Source organism: Lutjanus erythropterus, chromosome 20 (genome assembly GCF_056507025.1).
Source record: "Lutjanus erythropterus isolate fLutEry1 chromosome 20, fLutEry1.hap2, whole genome shotgun sequence".
In the NCBI taxonomy this organism is placed as follows: domain Eukaryota; kingdom Metazoa; phylum Chordata; class Actinopteri; order Lutjaniformes; family Lutjanidae; genus Lutjanus; species Lutjanus erythropterus.
The window spans coordinates 7,347,401-7,365,526 of NC_139336.1; the positions used below are offsets into that span (position 1 = coordinate 7,347,401).

Here is an 18,126-nt window from a genome sequence, read left to right on the forward strand (position 1 = left end):
GATTTGGGCCAGTGAAAGTAAATGTTAATGTTTTAATTCAGTGATAATGTAGACATAATAGATAACAGTGCACTTTCAAAAGTTTGTTGAAGGTCCTAACCAGTTTTAACATGACAATGCTGCCATGCACAAAGGCAGAGCCATTAAGAAAGTTTTGTCAGTTTGGTGTTTAAGAACTTGACTGTCTTCAACCTCATCCACCATCTTCTGGATGAACTGTTGAAAAGACTGCAGAGGTGGGGAATTAAAGAGAAAAAGATAAATAAGTAACAATTGATTTTGCCCTGTTAAATGTATTGATGGTTTATGTAGTTTAGGGCTGTGATATATTGGTTTTAATCTTTTTTCAGGATGCTATCCTTAATCTAGAGTGCTTCTAATATTCCATACACACTAAATTACATTGTTTTGCCTTTGAAAGGCTGTTTCTGTAAGTGTGAGGTGTCCAAAATGTTTGAAAATACATTTTAAATTAATTCCCTAAAACTACTCTTTTTTTTTAATTTTACATCTTTCTCTGATTTATATATATTTTCCGCCAATATGATGAAAAAAGATCCTGTAAGTGATTATAATGATAAACATTCTCAGAATGATGATAAACTTTTAAAAGATACAGACCTAGATATTATTTTGATATGGTAATTCATTATTTTAGAGGGGTTCTCATTACTTTGAGATAGAAAGTCATAGTAACAAAGCAACAAGTAACTAATTATTTTGACATACTAACTCATTTTTTTTAATATTAGCTCATTATTTTGAGATACTCATTAGTCATGTCAGACACTAACTTTTTATTTCAAGAAAGTTTCTCACTATTTTGAGAAAGTAGGCTAACTTTTTTTTATTTTTATTTATTTATTTATTTTTTGAGATACTGAGATACTGGTATTTTTCCCCATCACATTGGCGGAAATGGGCTTCCGTAGTATTATTTTGCGTTGTGCTGTGTGAAATGTGTTTGTGTGCTGTCTGTCTGGGACCCTCTCAGCAGGCTCCCTAAAAATCAATGGGCATTTCGGACGGATCCATCTCAGCGGTACTAGAGGTGCAGGAACCCTCCATACATGTTCTTATAATGTTATCACCCATTCGTTAATACTGATAACCAAATAAGTAGTTTTCATAGCTAAACGAGGCTGAGGTCATTACACGTCGCTTTAGTTCGCTGTTATCTATCACAGTTGTTTTTAAATGTGACCCCTACCTCCACCCCTTCTTCCATTTGGTTTAACCTGGACCGAGCAAGGAGTCGTCGGCGCTAATTTTTGCCCAGAATGTCTAATCTTAATGTTTTTAGTAAGTAGTAATGCGACGTTCAAAGTAAAATAGACGATAGTTTTACACTTTTTATACTCTGAAACTCACAGTTTTGTTAAAACTTTGACCTCCATACGGCAAGAAGCATTTAAATAGTTATAGTTTTGTTGTTTTAATCTTTAGTAGCAGTCCCGACAGTTCAAAGTGCGTGATGCCAGTTAACGGAGGAGGGCTGCTCTCCCTGAGCAGATATGCAACTCAGTATTTCACCGTAAGTACCTTAAAGTAAATACAAAAGTTGACATATAAGAGCACTTTGGTACTCCCGTTATGGCATTTTGTGTGGATGTTTTTGAGCGGAAGTAGTTATTTAGGACTTTCCATGTAGTTCTCCCTAGTGGAGCCTGTTGCATCCTGCTGCACCTGCTGTGATAGCTGTCAGCTAGCGTTAGCTAGTCTGATTCAGGCAGTAGAAAAGCGTTCAAAGTTAATCAGTCCTGTTTTAAACGTTGTACTGACACTATATCTCTTAATAGTGTGTTGTATTTTCCAATATTTTATCACCTGGTCGCATTTACAGACCGCTCAGCAGTATTTGTCCTTTGGTGGTCAAAACAGCATTTTTGCTTCCTTTTTTGTGTTTAATTACCCATTTTTAGGAGGAACAACTGTTAACAGTGATGTGGCCTGTACTATATTACAAACTAAAGGCTACAAATGTCTTATGTCATTGCAATTGCTTTATTTTAAAGTTATTCGTGGACTGGTGTTTTGTTCTTTCTTGTACCTCACGGTGTAATGCAGCTCTGTCCCCAGCAGGGGGCAGACTCGTCCAATCTTTCCAGTATAACCCACCAGCGTTGCTGCACATTGAAACTCGCACATCAGCTGTTAAGGGGCTTGTTGGGTAGTTTTGGGTTGAAAAGACATGTAGTTACAGTATTTATGCTAACTCTCCCCCAAAATGCTTTCTACCAAATAGATTCTGAACAAAAAGTAGGGATTTAATCTGTTAGCCACCACTTGTCTTAAAACAGAGTTGTTTCATACTCAAAAACTGGCAGTCCTCCCCTGAGTGTAGCAGATAATTTGAGATGGAATATGGTAAACAGGTAATTATATTAATTAGAGAACAGAGGGTGCTGCTATTGTGCATGTTGGCTCACTGGAAAGGCTCTGTGACAGTGGCCTAAATGCATCAATAGTATCAATGAATCATTGGTAACGTGTTTACCCCACTATTTAATATCAGTATGCCTGCCTGAAAAAGTCTATTTTTCAGAAACAAATATATTAAGGAGGAAAGGCAATTTAAGCATCTTATACTTTATTTTGATTTCAGCATCTTACAGTCAGTAAAATTTCAATACAATTTCAGAAAACATATCAGTCTTTCTTTATGCAGTTTCCAGCTGCTGTGGTATTAGCACTGAAACTAGTATTGAAAAACTTCAGCAATACAAGCTCTATTTAAAAACCTGAGCTGAAACAATAGACCTTTTTCACTGTAGCCATATAGATGCAAAATAGCAGGGTAAACTCAGGTTTTACCAGTGATACTAATTAATGTCCCATTAGGTGTAGCAGAGCCTTTCCAGTGAGCCAACATGCACAGTAGCAGCACCTCGCTTCTGTTTGATCTGAACGGAGTGGAACCTTAGCTGGTATCATTGATAACATCTGTGTTTACCTTGTTTTTTCATGTCAAAATGACTGCTGTGAAAAAGGTTTATTGGATAACTAATTGATTTGATTGCCGGGGAAAACAATTTAAACAATCTTGATAATAAGGCCGTCGTGTCACATTTCAAGAAAAAAAATGTCAAATTTTCCGTGGTACCAGCAACTTCAGTGTGAGGATGCTTTTCTCTGTTTAACTCGATTGTAAACTGAATGTTTTTTGAATTGTTGGTTTGACAAAACAGAATTGTAGACATTACTTTGGACACGTGATTATCGGATAATCTCGGATAATCATATATAGTTTGTATATGTGATTAAATGGCAAATTAATATACTATTACTAATAAAATAATAATAATGATGAAAATAATGTTTGCTTTAATGCAGCTCAGCTCAAGATGTCTTATTCAGCATAAATGCTTTAAAAAATTTGCCTATATAATTTAATATTTGTTATGAAAAAAGGGGAAAATTTAAATTGAGAGTACACTTATATTGTGGACATTTTTTGTTTAACCCAGTGCTTCATCTCAGAATTTCCCAAATGTATCTCTCCACCTACAAAAGCCACTAACACAACCAGAGAAGAAGTAGAAGAAGAAAAAATAAGTAAGAACTGTGATTTTGTATAGCCTAATGTTTGAATTTGAATGTTACCCAAAGAGACTGTATTTCAGTGCAGTTTTCAGAGCTTTGACTGAAATCCTCCCACAATTGCTATATTTTTAGTTTTTGAAAAGAGCTGACTTCTTCTCTAAATAATTTGTTTTCTGAGTCACGTCCTGCTCAGTGACCTAGTATTTCAACCTCCCTCCTCATTAGTGAAAATGTGTTTGTGTTTTGTTATGTAATAACCAACACTCAGGAGGCTACGACTTATCCGACAGGCCTGCTTGCAAGCAGTCATCACGATCATATCACATAGTACAAGAAGACGGTGGGATTCAGACTGTATTGGCTTCGCTCCAGACACTTCCTTGGTTGCTTCTAAGTCATTTATGTGAATTTCATGAGTTGATAATGTTTCTTCTGTCCACACATTATGGCCTTCTCTTCTTCTGCACTTTGTGTAAATGCAGAGAGGAATTAGTGCTTGGTTAGTGTATCAATACAACACACTTTTCATGTTTGTGAAAAAATAAATACAAAATCCACTTTTCTACCTCAGTCCTCATACACAACCCGTAATCTTAATCTAATCCTTAAAATACAGGCTGTTAGTTTGAAAGGTGGGCTAGTTTTCTCTGTTGTATTCCCATTTGTAATTTACACCAACAGAAGTGGTGTATTTGGGCAGCCAAAACTTCAAATCTGAAACTAAATATGCATTTGTGAAATAGTATATTATAAAATGCAGTTATGCAATATTATAAATTACATTTCTTCCTCCAAATATAATAATGATAGTGTTTTTAGAGATCTCACCTACAATTAGATTAACAGAGAAGTAATGGCCAACCAAATTCGCAAAAATTCGCTTAAAATTCATTATAATAAAGTATTGTAGTGCTGCAGAGATGCCCTGACCTACAAGTCATGTTCTCCAGATAAAAGAAAACGTGTTTGTTTGGTACAGGCCCCCAAAATTCCCCATCATCTCTCTCTCTCTCTCTCTCTCTCTCTCTCTCTCTCTCTCTCTCTCTCTCTCTCCTCTCTCTCTCTCTCTCTCTCTCTCTCTCTCTCTCTCACTCACACTCACACACACACTCTCACACACACACACACACACACACATATATTAGGGGTGTAACTATTCACTCATGCATCCGATGCATCAAACTTTAATGTGTTAGATATGAGTGCATTGGTTCAGATGGCCTATATTGGTAAAAAGCTAGCAATACATGTCATTAGGACACACATAGGTTTCATTTTTGGCATCAGGTTTTCTCTCCTCTTGCCCCTGCCTGCACTGCTCTTGCTGGACGCCTGCTGCCCCACTCACACAAAACAACCACTCCCTCTCCTTTGTCTCCTCTTCATTTAATCAAAACAGACTGTGCTAAAAACTTACATTTTGAAAAGTATTGGCTATCATGATAAGAGGAGGCAGAGACTTGATGTTCTCTGCAGGTAGCTGGAAAAATATATGCATGTATCATTATCAGCAATTTCCAGTGTTAGTTGGAAAATGTTGGCATATCAGATATTGGAGAGCAAAAACAATATTGTGCATGGTGTAAAATGTCAAAAGATTGTGAAAAATGTTTATCACCATTTCCCTGAGACCAAAGAGACATCTTCAAATTGCTTCATTTGTCCAACCAACAGTCTATCATTGATGACAAAGGAGCAAATCCTTACAGTTAAGAAGCTGGAACCAGCAAATGTTTGACAGTTTTGCTTGAAACGTTTAGGATAATTGATAACTGATTTTCTTTGCGTCAACTTATCATTGCAGCTCTTATCTTTGGGTTTTTGACTGACAGAACAAGACATAACATTGGAAACTGGCATGAACATCAATTAATGTAGAAAATAGTTGGCAGATTAATCAATAATGAAAATAATTGTTAGTTGCAGCCCTACCTACAAAGCAATTAAAATTTTGTGTCATCAAATGTTTGTGTTCTTAAAATCTTTTTGAAATAGTCAAACGCTTTGAAATTAATGTCACTTCAACAATTTCCAAACAGCCTATATCCTGTCTTGACTTGGTTCAAGAACAATCTGGATCAGCTTATTTTTCTTCTTTAGCTGTTGGGTTTGTTAAGTTTTAAGATTTAAGTCCAGATGGACAAAACAAAGATCCTCTCTATGGTCTTTTTTCTGTGTAGAGACACTACATTTGTCCTGTTTTCATTCACTCAGGCCTATTGGTGCTCTGCAGTCTCCCTGCTGTTGCTGCTGTTGGTCATTTGGTTCCCTCTTGCAGGCCAGAAGATCAAAAAAGTGGGTTATGATGGGTGAGCTGCCAGCTCGAGTCGTGCCCCCGTTTCACTAAGCCTGGGCATGAGATGTCAGCGGCAGACAGATTTCACTTTCCACTTAAGTTACCAAAAAACCTCACAACAACTTCAAATCTCAACCATTGTGCTGTCACTCATAAACTGCACTGTGCACATGTTTAGTGTTAGTTGGTCTTTGCTCATGTGTGAATCATCTCTAAAACTTTGATGAGTGTATATCTATATCTGAGGGTATGAGCAGACAGCAAACCCAAAATGTGTAGTGTGATTGTTGTTGAGCTTATGGAGGAACATTCTGGCGTTTAATCACGGCATGCCTCCTGTGCAGGAGTTGGTGTGTCTGTATGTTTACACTGTCTGCAGACGGTGGGATTTGTGCTGAATGTAGGCCAGCAGAATCCCTCTTACGTCAAAGGCAGGCAGGCGGGCAGATGCAGGAAGAGAGCTGCTGGTGGTTGTGCAGCTGTGACCATGGAGGAGGCTGTGGCGCACATCAGTCTGCCAGAGCACCGCTGGCGGTGAACAGGGAGAGACGCAGATAGGAAGAGACGGAGAGTGCCAACGATGAAGACCGTCCTCAGCCTGCACAGGAAATGGGCCCACGCGGTCAAGACCATACGTATCCTTCAGGGACTCGTGAGTGTGATTCTGATACCATGGCTCAGATTTGATCACATCTGTGGCGGGCTGCTGGACCTGATGGGTTCTGTCATGGACCTGAGTGTTTGTTTTAATCGACCTGAGTGTCTTGGAAATGGGTTAAGTTGAGTTCAGATGAGTTTGGTTCTGCAGTGAGGGATCCAGAATTGTAGAAAAGGGGTATCAGCTGTTGTAAAATAATCATTTGGGATCAAAATTAATTACAGTGTTTTCAAAGTGTCACAGCTGTAATAAGCAGTCAATCTCAAAACTGATTCAGTGATACAAGTTTGTAGAGAAACTGTGGTTTTGATCTCTGTTTTTGGGTTTTGGAAAACTTTCACTTGGTTTTAAATTATGGAATATTTTTGGCAAAAGTTAGTTTGTACTTTATTAGGACTTACTTGATCACTGATTAGTCACTTAATGGGAAGCTAATGAGAAACAATTGTGTCTAGTTAAAAATGAAAAAAAATGTGGTTTCATTTCATTTAATAAAAAATAATGAAATACCTTTTTGGGCTTTTTGACTTTGGCTATTGGACAACAAAATCCACTTTAAGACATCAGTTTGGGCTCTACTATTGTAGTTAGTCTTGACAGTCAATCAAAAATTAGAATAATAGATTAATTAGTAGTAGTTGCAGACCTGGACTTTGCTGAGTTGTTAGTGTTTTGCTTGTTAATTGAAAGTTTAGCAAGTGTGCGTCTTTGTATCTGGATTTATGTAACCTGTTGGTGGTCAGTGTGCCAGAAGAAGTGCTCTCATCCTCATTTATTTTTAGGCGCTTGTTAAAGAAAACTGATGATCAGGTGTTCTCATCAATATTTCATCAACCTGAGCCAGAAGTTTCGGAGTTAAACTTGTTGTGAACAGCCTTGCAGAGGCCTGTCATTGTTCTCCTGGGAGCTCCTGGTTGTGTAACGACAGCAGAGGCTAATGAACTGGCTTTGTCGTTACATTGCATAATACATTATTAATCTGTTCAGTGAAATGAAACCACCCATGGCAATCTTCCCTCTCTCTCTCCACAGAACCCGGTCATGGAGGAGACCGTGTGGGAGCAGTACACCGTGACCCTGCAGAGGGTGAGTCCATCTGCACCGAAGCACACAACACAGTAGACCAGCATCTGATTTACACTTTTTCCATTTCAGCCATAAAGCCCAGGCTGTTACAAGTAGTGCTCCATGGGGAGGGCATTTAAATGATTAGTTTGACATATCGCAGTCAGCTGATAGTAGTGTAACACATGTTCCCTGTCCACCAAATGAGAGGTAGAGTAAACTTTATGCAACCATGAAAATTCATAATTTTGATTTTCAGAATAATGATTAATTAGCCTTGCAAGGTGAGCTCCTGAGTCCCCATGTATGGTTAAAAAAACAGCAACATCAACTTTAGATTTTTTTTGAATTATTATCATTCAAATATTTTTAACGAATTTTCACAAATATTGTGTAAACACCATAGCACTCAATACTCTAAAATAAGATAAACATAGGAACATAAAAAACAATCTCCAAAATGAAGCTAAACAGAGAAGCCAAAGGGCAAATAATATTTTTCCTCATGAGTTGCTAGAGAGCAAATTTCTCTATTGTACTTACATTCCAAGGTGGATGCAATTATGATAGATGAAATGGATGCTAATGTTGCTCCATGTTTGCTCAGTGTGTAAATAATAGGTTAACTGTTTGCTAACAAGTTTGTCTTATCAACTTTGTAAGTATATGTTACAGGTTTTTTTTTGCCACTGAGGGCAAAACAATCAATTAATGCAGGTTTAATTTTATAGATAAAATGTGAAATTGTGATGTTTTCTTTAAGTTGTAGGGATGTAACAATAACAAAAACACAAAGTATGGCAATACTTAAAAAAAGTCCTTTAATAAACAATAAATGTGAAATGTACAGCATTTTTTTGTTTATTTATAATACGTTTTTGCTTTTAACTTTTGCTTTACTTCTGCTTTCCTCTTTAAATGAAATTAAGTGTAAGTAGCCAGCCATGACCTTAGCATGTGCAAAAAAAAATGGCATAAAATGTTTTTGGCAATGAATGTTGGAATTATGTCTGAAAAACTGCAAAACGAAGCCAATGTAGCAGTCTTATAAAATGAAATAATTACCCATGTAATATAATAGATATCGTCACAGTCTGGTATGGAATCAAGAATTATTTTTATTGCAATATTCACTGTATTACATCCCTATTAAAAAGTCAGAAAATTGTATGTAGTTTAGCGATGGGGTTCTTAAGAGGGAATTTAGACTCAGATTGATTAAATGAGCTTTAAAATGGTTAATCAGCCAGTTAGTTGACAGAAACTCAAACAAAATATGTGGAAGTTGACTTTAGTCAATTATCAAATAAAATGACAAATTCTTTACATTATAGCTTTCAGAATGTTGTTTTTTGGTTCTTTTCATGTTGTTAGAAAATGACTACATAAGACTAACCGAGAAAATCACAGCTTCTGTTAAAACTTTGGAATCTGATAACTTGTTTTTTCTATATCATACGTTGTACTTATATAATAAATAAATAAAGAAGCAAAAGTTCCGAAATGTACAATGTTATCTAAACATAAACAGCTAACAAGATTACAAATCTGACCAGTGCTGCTTTTTTTAGTAGAAATAATAACTGCTTACATCCATGTTACATCTTGATTTACATATTTAATATGTTTGTTAAATGCGGATGCGTCACATTTGTGCCACATCTTGCCACCAGCCAAGTGAACCAGCTCCCACATTGTTGTTAATGTTAAACACGTGTACGACTATGTGAGCAGAGCGAACCAGTTGAGCTTAGGTAATCATCATGATGAGCTCATTGTCTCGTGCTGAGGTTCACTGAAGCCAGAAAAGCAGATTTAGTGCAAATAGGTCCTCTGCTGCAGGCTTGTGACCCCAGAGTCTCCACCCCACCACAGCCAGCTGTCACACTCTGCTTAAACATCGACATTTGTTAACTGGGTAGCATTTTAAATATGTTATTTAGTGAATCAGGTTTTCACAGTCAGATTTTTGAAAAAGTTTTATGAGCTCTGTGACGATCAGTTTATAGATATACATAAAAGATTTGAGAGATGTATTCTCTTTCAGCTATTTAGATTTCACTATTTAAATAGCAAAGCAAGCCTTGATATGAAAAAAATAGTGTTTGTTAAATCTGTTGGTTGCAAAGTAAAGTAGGTTTTGGATAATGTTGATGCATCTAGAGGAGAAGAAATGAGACGGTCTGATCTGACTGATCATCCAACTTTAAAGTCATACTGTTACTTTTATTGAACATCCTCCTTCTAATAATTAAAGTGACATTCAGGAGCAACAAAAATAAGCACAAATCAAAAAACATTGCTTTGTTTACTTGAAAAATTACAGAATCGCTACACTACAAAAACAGCAGCACATGTGGTACTTGAATTACTATGTACAGTGACAGTGGCTGTAGGTGAGAGCCATTCTCTCACTAGCTGTCACACACAAACATTTACAACCTGTTTCACACCATTAGATCCCATCATCTGTTGAACAACCTCCTGGTGAAAACAATAATGTAACACAGTGGCATGCTTCCATGGTTATTACAGTCTTTGCTTTCATTTTTAAATCCGCTTTATAACAGTGTGGTGAGTTTCCTGAATTCACCTTGGTTGGAAAACAACATGCTTGTTTTTTTTTTGTTTTTTTTTATTGGGTAAAGTGAAGTCTCTGGCCTCTTGGGCTCTGAAAACCTTTTCAAAAAATCTCATCATGTCAAACATGCTTTGTTGTCAAGCTAAACACAAAGATCATGAAAAGTTGACATTTTGGAGACATCTGACAGCAACCATCTGTTTCCCAGTTTTTCCAACCATTTTATAATTATTTGATTCTTCATCAAAAGTAATTAATGTTTGAAAAGATGTCTTCTGTCTTGATGTTGTCTTCTCCTGTTCTTTAATTTTTGCTTCCATTTGTTTCTCTCCTTGCACTTTCTCCCTCCCTCTGCCTCCATGGCCATCTGCTAGAGACAGAGGGAAGTGGTGAATTGTATGGGGTTGTTTTTTTTTAAGTACAGATGGAAGGGAGGGGATAAAGAGAGAGGGTCAACAAATCTCTGACCTAATCTCATCTGGGCAAACTGGAGCAGTGGCAGGTAGAATCATTCAAAGACGTAACATGTTTCCAAAGGAGCAGGAAGCCTTTAAAACAGTTGTTTGTGCATGTAAGCATACATTAGCAAAGCACAATTTGTCCAAGGAGTTATTTTAATTTACAGACACACATTTATTGAAGCCAAGGATTAGCATCCTTGTTAATCACACACGATGCACAGAGCTACAGAAGACGGACATGTAGGCGTTCTCTAAACTGCTGCAATCATACGTGACTCCAGAATGCACAACTGTAATCACAATCACAGTCAAAATCCCTTTAATCGCCATGTACAATACACATACAGCCATGATGATAGTGTGAGCTCACACACACCACAAGGATTATAGGACTGCTATCGCTCTTACATACACACACACTGTAACACAAAATACATGGAGAATCCCCATGTTTTACATTTGTTTTGTATTGTTTTTTTGTTCTCAGGATCCAAAGATGGGCTTTGGCATTGCGGTGTCAGGGGGGCGGGACAACCCAAATGAGGATAGTGGTGAGACGTCCATTGTGGTGTCTGACGTCCTGCAGGGAGGACCTGCCGATGGCTTGTTATTGTGCGTAATATTTTTGGTTATAATTTAGTAGACATTCCTGAACATTTGCAGACTTTGTAGGGATGCACAATATGTTTTTTTCAGCCGATGCGATAATTACCAGTGTCCTATGGCTGATACTGATACACATTTTTATATTTGAAAAAGAAGTTCATAAAACCTATGGTTTATGCACACTCAAAGGTTAGAAAGGGTAGGATGTAGTGATCAGAGGTGGATGATTTAATATTTCATAGCTCACTATAATAACAAATAGTTCGGACTCTTCAAATGTTCTTTAAATGTTTTGACATAACTTGTCAAATCAGAAATCATTATAGCTGATATTCAGCTACCTATTATATCAGCTTTAATTTCATTATCAGAAATATATATATATAATATAATATAAAGTTCACATTATTGGCCAAGTTATTTTAACCTGACACACCCAGTGGTTTGTTGCATAGAACCATTTGGGAAGTCGTCCTTAGAAACTGTTTGGAAAAGGAGATGCACTTGGCAGGTGGTGGATGAACCATTTGTCTATTACGTCTAACATAGGCCAGCTTCAACTAGTCAGAACAGACTCTTGCTGAAGCTGGTCGGGAGAAGAGCGAAAACATCTTTCTCACCTGTAGCTGCCGGTAGTCCCTCCTAGGATGCTGACTGGCTGCACCATTTTTGGTGCAAACACAATGGGATACCTTCAAGCCAGGCAAGATGGATTCTTGCACAATCTTGTGATCTCAGGAATCCAGCTGCCTCGCAAGGTAGCAATAATTTATCAGCCCTGATATTTATTGTGCATCCCTAGGGCTGTAAACTACTTTAGTGTTATATAGTGTCTGATTCAGTAGTGGAATTACTAAGCCATGACAGCTCATTGTCCTTTTGCTTGACCGTTTACACTGTGGTTATCGGCCCCTCCTGTATTTACACATGGGCAGGGAAAATATTTAGCAGGAACAGTTTATATCAGTATTGTAGAATATTGAAGAATCAATGTAAAAAAAACACCTTAATTTGTCCGGTATTTTAATTTACACGTCTTTTTTCAGAAGTTACTGTTTTTTTTACAAAGTACAGCAACATGAAATTACATGTCCATGATTGAGAGTAGAGTTGGGACTGAAGCAAAATCATCATTTATTCATTGGATATCTGACTGACGTCACTGATCTGCGTTTCGATTCAGATTCCATACCCGACAGCCAATATTTTGGAACACAAATAATTGATTAATTGGCAGTTCTAAAATGACAACAAAAGTCCCTATAATGTTTTTTTGTCTCCCTGAATTCTGTGAGTTATATATTAAGGTGGAGCTTGTGCTGGACAGCAAAACCTGACAGAACATAGTATGAGACAGTCTGCAACTGAGTGAGCTACTGACAGTTGGCTAACTCAACATGTCCTTAATTTGGAGATATTTTAATCTTGAAACACAGGAGGTGCAGGTGTCAGAATGAGATTGGAACTTTTAAAAAGTGGATCTGTGCATCTCTAATAGCGGTACTTTAGATAGATTTTGGAAAAGTATTCCAAAACAAATCCATGACTCATTAAATCAATTCAAATCAATTTTATCTTGACAACAGGGATACGTATACTTTATTATTATTTTCAGTGATTGCAAATCCTCAAAGCTGTCCAGCATATTTTTATGGCTCAAAGGATTTATTTTCCCTCTTGCAGCAGTCACCTTAGGTGCCTTATTGGGGACGGCTCCAAGCAAACACAACAGAGACAAAGCCTTTGGTGTTCCACTTGTCACTTTAGGTTCAGATGAAAATCATGTATAAAAATTATCTGTTTATTTTGGATTGAACATTCACACTGAGCAGCCTGAAAATATCAAAATGACTGAGCTTATATCAGTATATGTTTGTGTTCAGTGAGAATGACCGAGTGGTGCAGGTGAATGCCATCCCCATGGAGGGGGCCATTCACTCCTTCGCTGTGCAGACCCTCAGGAAGTGTGGCAAAGTGGCAAAAATTGTAAGTAAAGCTTTTGGTTTGTTGTTCAAACCGTATACTTGTTTTGTTACTTTGTAAATAACGGAGATGTGGTCATTTAAGTTTCTTATTAAGTGATTATGATGGTTGTAGGTTTGAAACTGGCGCAGTAATGTAATCACATTTATTGATTCCACTTTCTCTCATTCATTTCCTCTCCATCTCTACTTTTAGTTCCAAAAAAAGGCTGCAAACTAAGAAATATAAGCTATGAAAAAATTAGGATGTATTGATACGTTTTTTGTTTTTATTAAAAATTCTTTGTTTTGTTTATCATCAGACAGTGAAGAGGCCCAGGAAAGTTCCAGTCAACCTGCTGAACCGTCCCCCGTCACCTGATGACAGAGTCTTCAGTAATGACTACAATGACGATTACAACTATGAGCAGGACCGCCGCAGTGTGTACAGCGGCCGTAGTGGTGGCGGCCGGGACCACAGCATGGAGAGGGAACGAGGTGGGGGAGGCTACATGGATTCTGGCTACCAAACACGTGAGCGTGACTATGACAGGGACTATGACCGACGGGAACGCGGCAGGAGCGCAGAGAGAGACCTGAGCCCAGATCGGCAGTACAGGAGAGATGGCAGCAGAGGTCGCACTCTGGACAGAGAACGCAGTCCGGAGCGTCCCTACAGGAGCGAGCACATGCTCGCCCGCGACTATAGCCCGGACAGAAGATACCGCAGCGAGCGTGCGTTAGACCGAGACCACAGTCCAGATCGGCGCTACCGCAGCGAGCGAGCCCTGGACCGGGACTACAGCCCAGACAGACGCTACCGCAGCGAGCGAACGCTGGACCGCACCAGCAGCCCAGACCTGCGTCGAAGACGTGACAGTCACAGTCCGGCACGAGGCCATGGACGCGACCACAGCTTTGAACGAGGACGTGAACGCATCCCTAGTGACCCGAGGAAGTATGAGGAGCCTTTGAAACGGAGTGGGAGCAGAGACCGTCTGGACCGCTCACCATCACCTGCCGCCATGCCCATCCCTCTGCCCCGCCCCGCCCGGGACCTGGAGCCACTGGAGAAACCCCTGAATGTTTTGCTGCTGAAGAACCGGCCCAATGAAGGTGAGAAACTTAGAGAACTTGGTCATTTTAAAACTTTTTTAAACTTTGAAAAGACCAGAGTCTCAGTACTGCTGCCAAAACAAGAAAACTATTGCTCTTAACATAGGCAAACAATGTTACCAAAACAACATGTAAGATCTTTGATTAAATGAGATTCTGTTTAAATCAGTAACTGTCTGATCTAAGAATAAGTAAACAAGAATACAGGTCATAGCACACATTTGACATCAGCTTTATGAGCGTCTGGGAAACTGTTTCCACATTTAACACTTTGAATGCTTTATTAAAGTCCAACTAAAACAAGTAATAACTAACTAACTAATGGGTGTTGGGTAAAGAGAGTGGAAGCAGGAGTCAGTTTAACCATAAACTAATCGGAGTAGAGTCAGGCATGATACATGTAGGTGGTAAAGCCTGTTTCTGTGTTGATAGTATACAAATATAATTATTTTTTACCATCTTTTCCAGAGTATGGCCTTCGTCTGGGCAGCCAGCTCTTCATTAAAGAGATGACCAACACAGGACTTGCCAGCAGAGACGGGAACCTGCAGGAAGGGGACATTATCTTAAAGGTAGGGTCAACCTTTTTCCTCAAAGGGCAGATTGTAAACAAACTTCATGTCAGAATAGAACTGCAGATTATCATTATTAACAGTATTGTCATTATTTTTAAAATAACACGTTAGTCCTCTAAAATTCAAAAATCATGATAAATGCCCATAACAAGTAGAGACAGACATATGATACAATATTGGTCTGTCTTATCTGTAGCTGTATCAGAGTAAATGTTGTTTGAAAGCAGCATTTTATGTATTTATTTATTTATATATATGTTGATGATTCTTTTGATTATCAAAATTTAAAATAGTTTTCCTCATTGCCCCTCATACTGTTGCATTGTCTCTTTGTAGCACAGTGATAAGCCTCTCCTCTCTCCTTTCTCTCTCTGTCAGATTAATGGTACGGTGACAGAGAACCTGTCTCTCAGCGACGCAGGAAAGCTGATCGAGAAGTCTCGTGGGAAGCTGCAGCTGGTGGTGCAAAGAGACAGACGGCAGGTGCTGATCCGAGTCCCCCCGATGGTGGACAGCGACTCAGAGCTCGATGGTGAGAGATACTCGAAACTGAAAAGCAGCAGGTCCTACCCAGTGTAAAGGCAAACCTGGCGAGTGGCCGCCGCCATCATCACATATAAACCCACTGCCTATGAACTTAATATGAATCAACTGGAAATGTTGCTGTTGCATTTGCTGTTGTTGTTATTGTTGTTGTTGTTGCTGTTGTTGTTGTTGTTGTCCACCTGTTTCCCTTCATACAATAAAAGTTTTACTCACACATCAGTATTTAGTATTATTTGATTATTAGCCAGTTATTTCAATATTTAGCCTGTACAGATAACTTACGAAGCAGTACTAGCACTGCAAGCCTCTCCAAACTGTTATCATTATTCCTCCACCACCAATGATTACTCACTCCTTTATACCTGTTTTTGATGTCACATGACCAGATGGCGAGCTATGATTGGTCAGGACCAATCTAGATAAGTGGTGTGAGTGGATTGTTCGCTGACCAAATGTTTGCAGGGAGGGGGGCGATAGCTGGAAGACTTGTGACCCATTTTTTCTGTTTTTGGGACTGTGTGTGTGTGTGTGCGTGTGTGTGCATGTGTGTGTTTGGGAGAGAGAGAGAGAGAGAGAATGTGTGTTTGCATGTGTGAAAGTGTTCACTCCCCTCAGGCAGGGTGATCTAAGCTCCCATCATAATCCCACTATTGGATATGACAGAATTTCATTATGTTAGGGTTCACACCACTGCAGCCCGCTGGTATCTGCCGTCCAGCATCCTGCAGTGTAAAGATCTCTGAGAACAATAGAGCCTGATTGTGCGTCTGGGTGTGTGAGGATTTTTAGCCCTGCAAGGTTCAAATCACCTGGAATGCATCTACTTTGTAGAGTTTCATCTATCCTGTTATGCTATAATGCATGGAAAACAATCTAGCCTTTTTAATCTCCTAAACATCAAGTTTGAAAGTCCTGTTATGTTTCAGTGTTCTTTATGATCAAGATCCTTGGATCTGGTAATCGTACGTTTACTGGTTCTCCACCACTTTGTGTCGTTGTGATGTGACTTTCATTTGTGTGTTTGTGCCCATTTCTGCTTCCATGACCTGTGGGCCATTTGAACTGTGTGAAAGCCACGTTATGTAATTTAAAAACTACAGGTGCATCAAGGAGAAATGAAACATTTTACTCTTCCAAACATGTTTGTAGTCTTTTATTACCTGCAGATTCATGACAATACCAAACCTGAAGGTTGGTTCAGAAAGGTTGTGATGTTTTTTGTTATTTCTGTTTGTTGTTGTGCGTTGCAGATATCTCTGAGATCGAGTCGTACCGCTCCTACTCTCCACAGGATGACAGGCGGGGCCACCACTCTGACCTCTCCTCCCACTCCTCCAATGAGAGGCTTAGAGACAAGCCCAGGTAAGATATCATTAAATCTATAACCATGGGAAGGAATAATGTCCCCATGAAAAAAATGTATTTTGGACAGATGCTACAGAATTTTTAACCTTAAAGTCCTTAAAATGTGGTATTCTAAATTTAAATTGGGATTTCTTAATGAAATACCTTAAAATGCCTGGGTTCACCCTTTTTCCAGTGCTTCTGTTTAGCTGTTAACTGATGTCTCATTCATGTCATTGCATCCCCAACTAGAGCATGATGATTTGCATCATGTGGTCCCTCGCACAGTCTCTATTCAGAATTTAATTACAAGGAATAACACTGGCTAAATAATGTGTTAGAAACATTGGTAAATAATTGTCCAATTCCATTAATATTTGGGCTGAAGACGAGCTGTAAAAAGTGGGGCAATCATCAGTCCAATCTACACGAGGAAGGTTAATAGATTCATTATGACAACAAACCATGTGTAGGTTAAATAAGACAGAATACCATTTACCAATTTATTTAAAAAAAACTTCTATAATCTGTAAAACAGTGAACCACAACAAAAATACAAGGGTCTAAATGACTTTCAGCATATAAGCTGGGAATTTCACCTAGATTGTATTGTCTTATTGTAGATTCATGCTGAAATACAATTGTAATGACTAATGTCATTAAGGAGAAATACTTTTTTTTCCATTTTTAACTCAACCAGTTGCTGTCATTTTGCAGTAGTTATACTTTTGAACCGACGATATATGTATTGACTCTGAAGAGTGCCCCTATGTTCATAGTTTATTTTTACTTTAAAATTGGCCCCAAATTTAATTAAACAGAGGCCTTAAAAAGTCTTACATTTAACTTGCTGATATGTTTAGACATCCTTCTCTTTAAATGATCACAACCATTAAGAGTCCAGCTTCACTGAGACAGTCACAGTGATTTTATTGTCTGTGTGTTGTTAAATACAGCAGAAAATCAGGATAATGCAGGATTATGTTGATTTATGCATCATGAAGCTTAATCAGTTCATCCCATTAAATCAATGAGGAGGAAATTCTCTGCATCAACAAAGAGCTGTAATGTTTGACTTGCCTGTACATACATTTTTTGGCAGCCTTTTTTGTCTTTTTCTTGATTGACTAACAGGAACTTTTGTTAAACTGATGTTCTGTGGTCACCAGAACTTTTAGACATATTATGATACTTGCACTTGTGATATCACCAGAGAGGATCCGCCCAACAGGTTGGCAAAAATGGGCGCCATGGCAACACCATTCAGAGGCGCAGACAGAGCTGTAGAAGACACGCCCCCTTTGCCAGCAGAGAGGGAGGAGCCACGACCAGAAACACCGCCAGGTAAACGCAGTTTTCTCTCTGAATTCTATA

The 18,126-nt window shown here is 38.5% G+C and overlaps 1 protein-coding gene across 5 annotated transcripts in view; it reads left to right on the plus strand.

Annotated features, from left to right (window-relative positions):
- The window catches only part of tjp2a (tight junction protein 2a (zona occludens 2)), a 46,306-nt gene that overhangs the window by 17,687 nt on the left and 10,493 nt on the right, over positions 1 to 18,126 (plus strand). For 2 of the 5 annotated variants that reach the window (XM_084745395.1, XM_084745396.1), the window contains exons 3-10: positions 7,530 to 7,583; positions 11,092 to 11,216; positions 13,094 to 13,196; positions 13,495 to 14,287; positions 14,756 to 14,859; positions 15,241 to 15,394; positions 16,659 to 16,770; positions 17,966 to 18,096. In XM_084745395.1, the coding sequence (XP_084601521.1) occupies positions 7,530 to 7,583; positions 11,092 to 11,216; positions 13,094 to 13,196; positions 13,495 to 14,287; positions 14,756 to 14,859; positions 15,241 to 15,394; positions 16,659 to 16,770; positions 17,966 to 18,096 (1,576 nt within the window). Of the gene's footprint in view, positions 1 to 1,221; positions 1,535 to 5,950; positions 6,492 to 7,529; positions 7,584 to 11,091; positions 11,217 to 13,093; positions 13,197 to 13,494; positions 14,288 to 14,755; positions 14,860 to 15,240; positions 15,395 to 16,658; positions 16,771 to 17,965; positions 18,097 to 18,126 lie in introns of those variants that run through there. The other 3 variants (XM_084745394.1, XM_084745393.1, XM_084745392.1) reach the window with 3 other exon arrangements.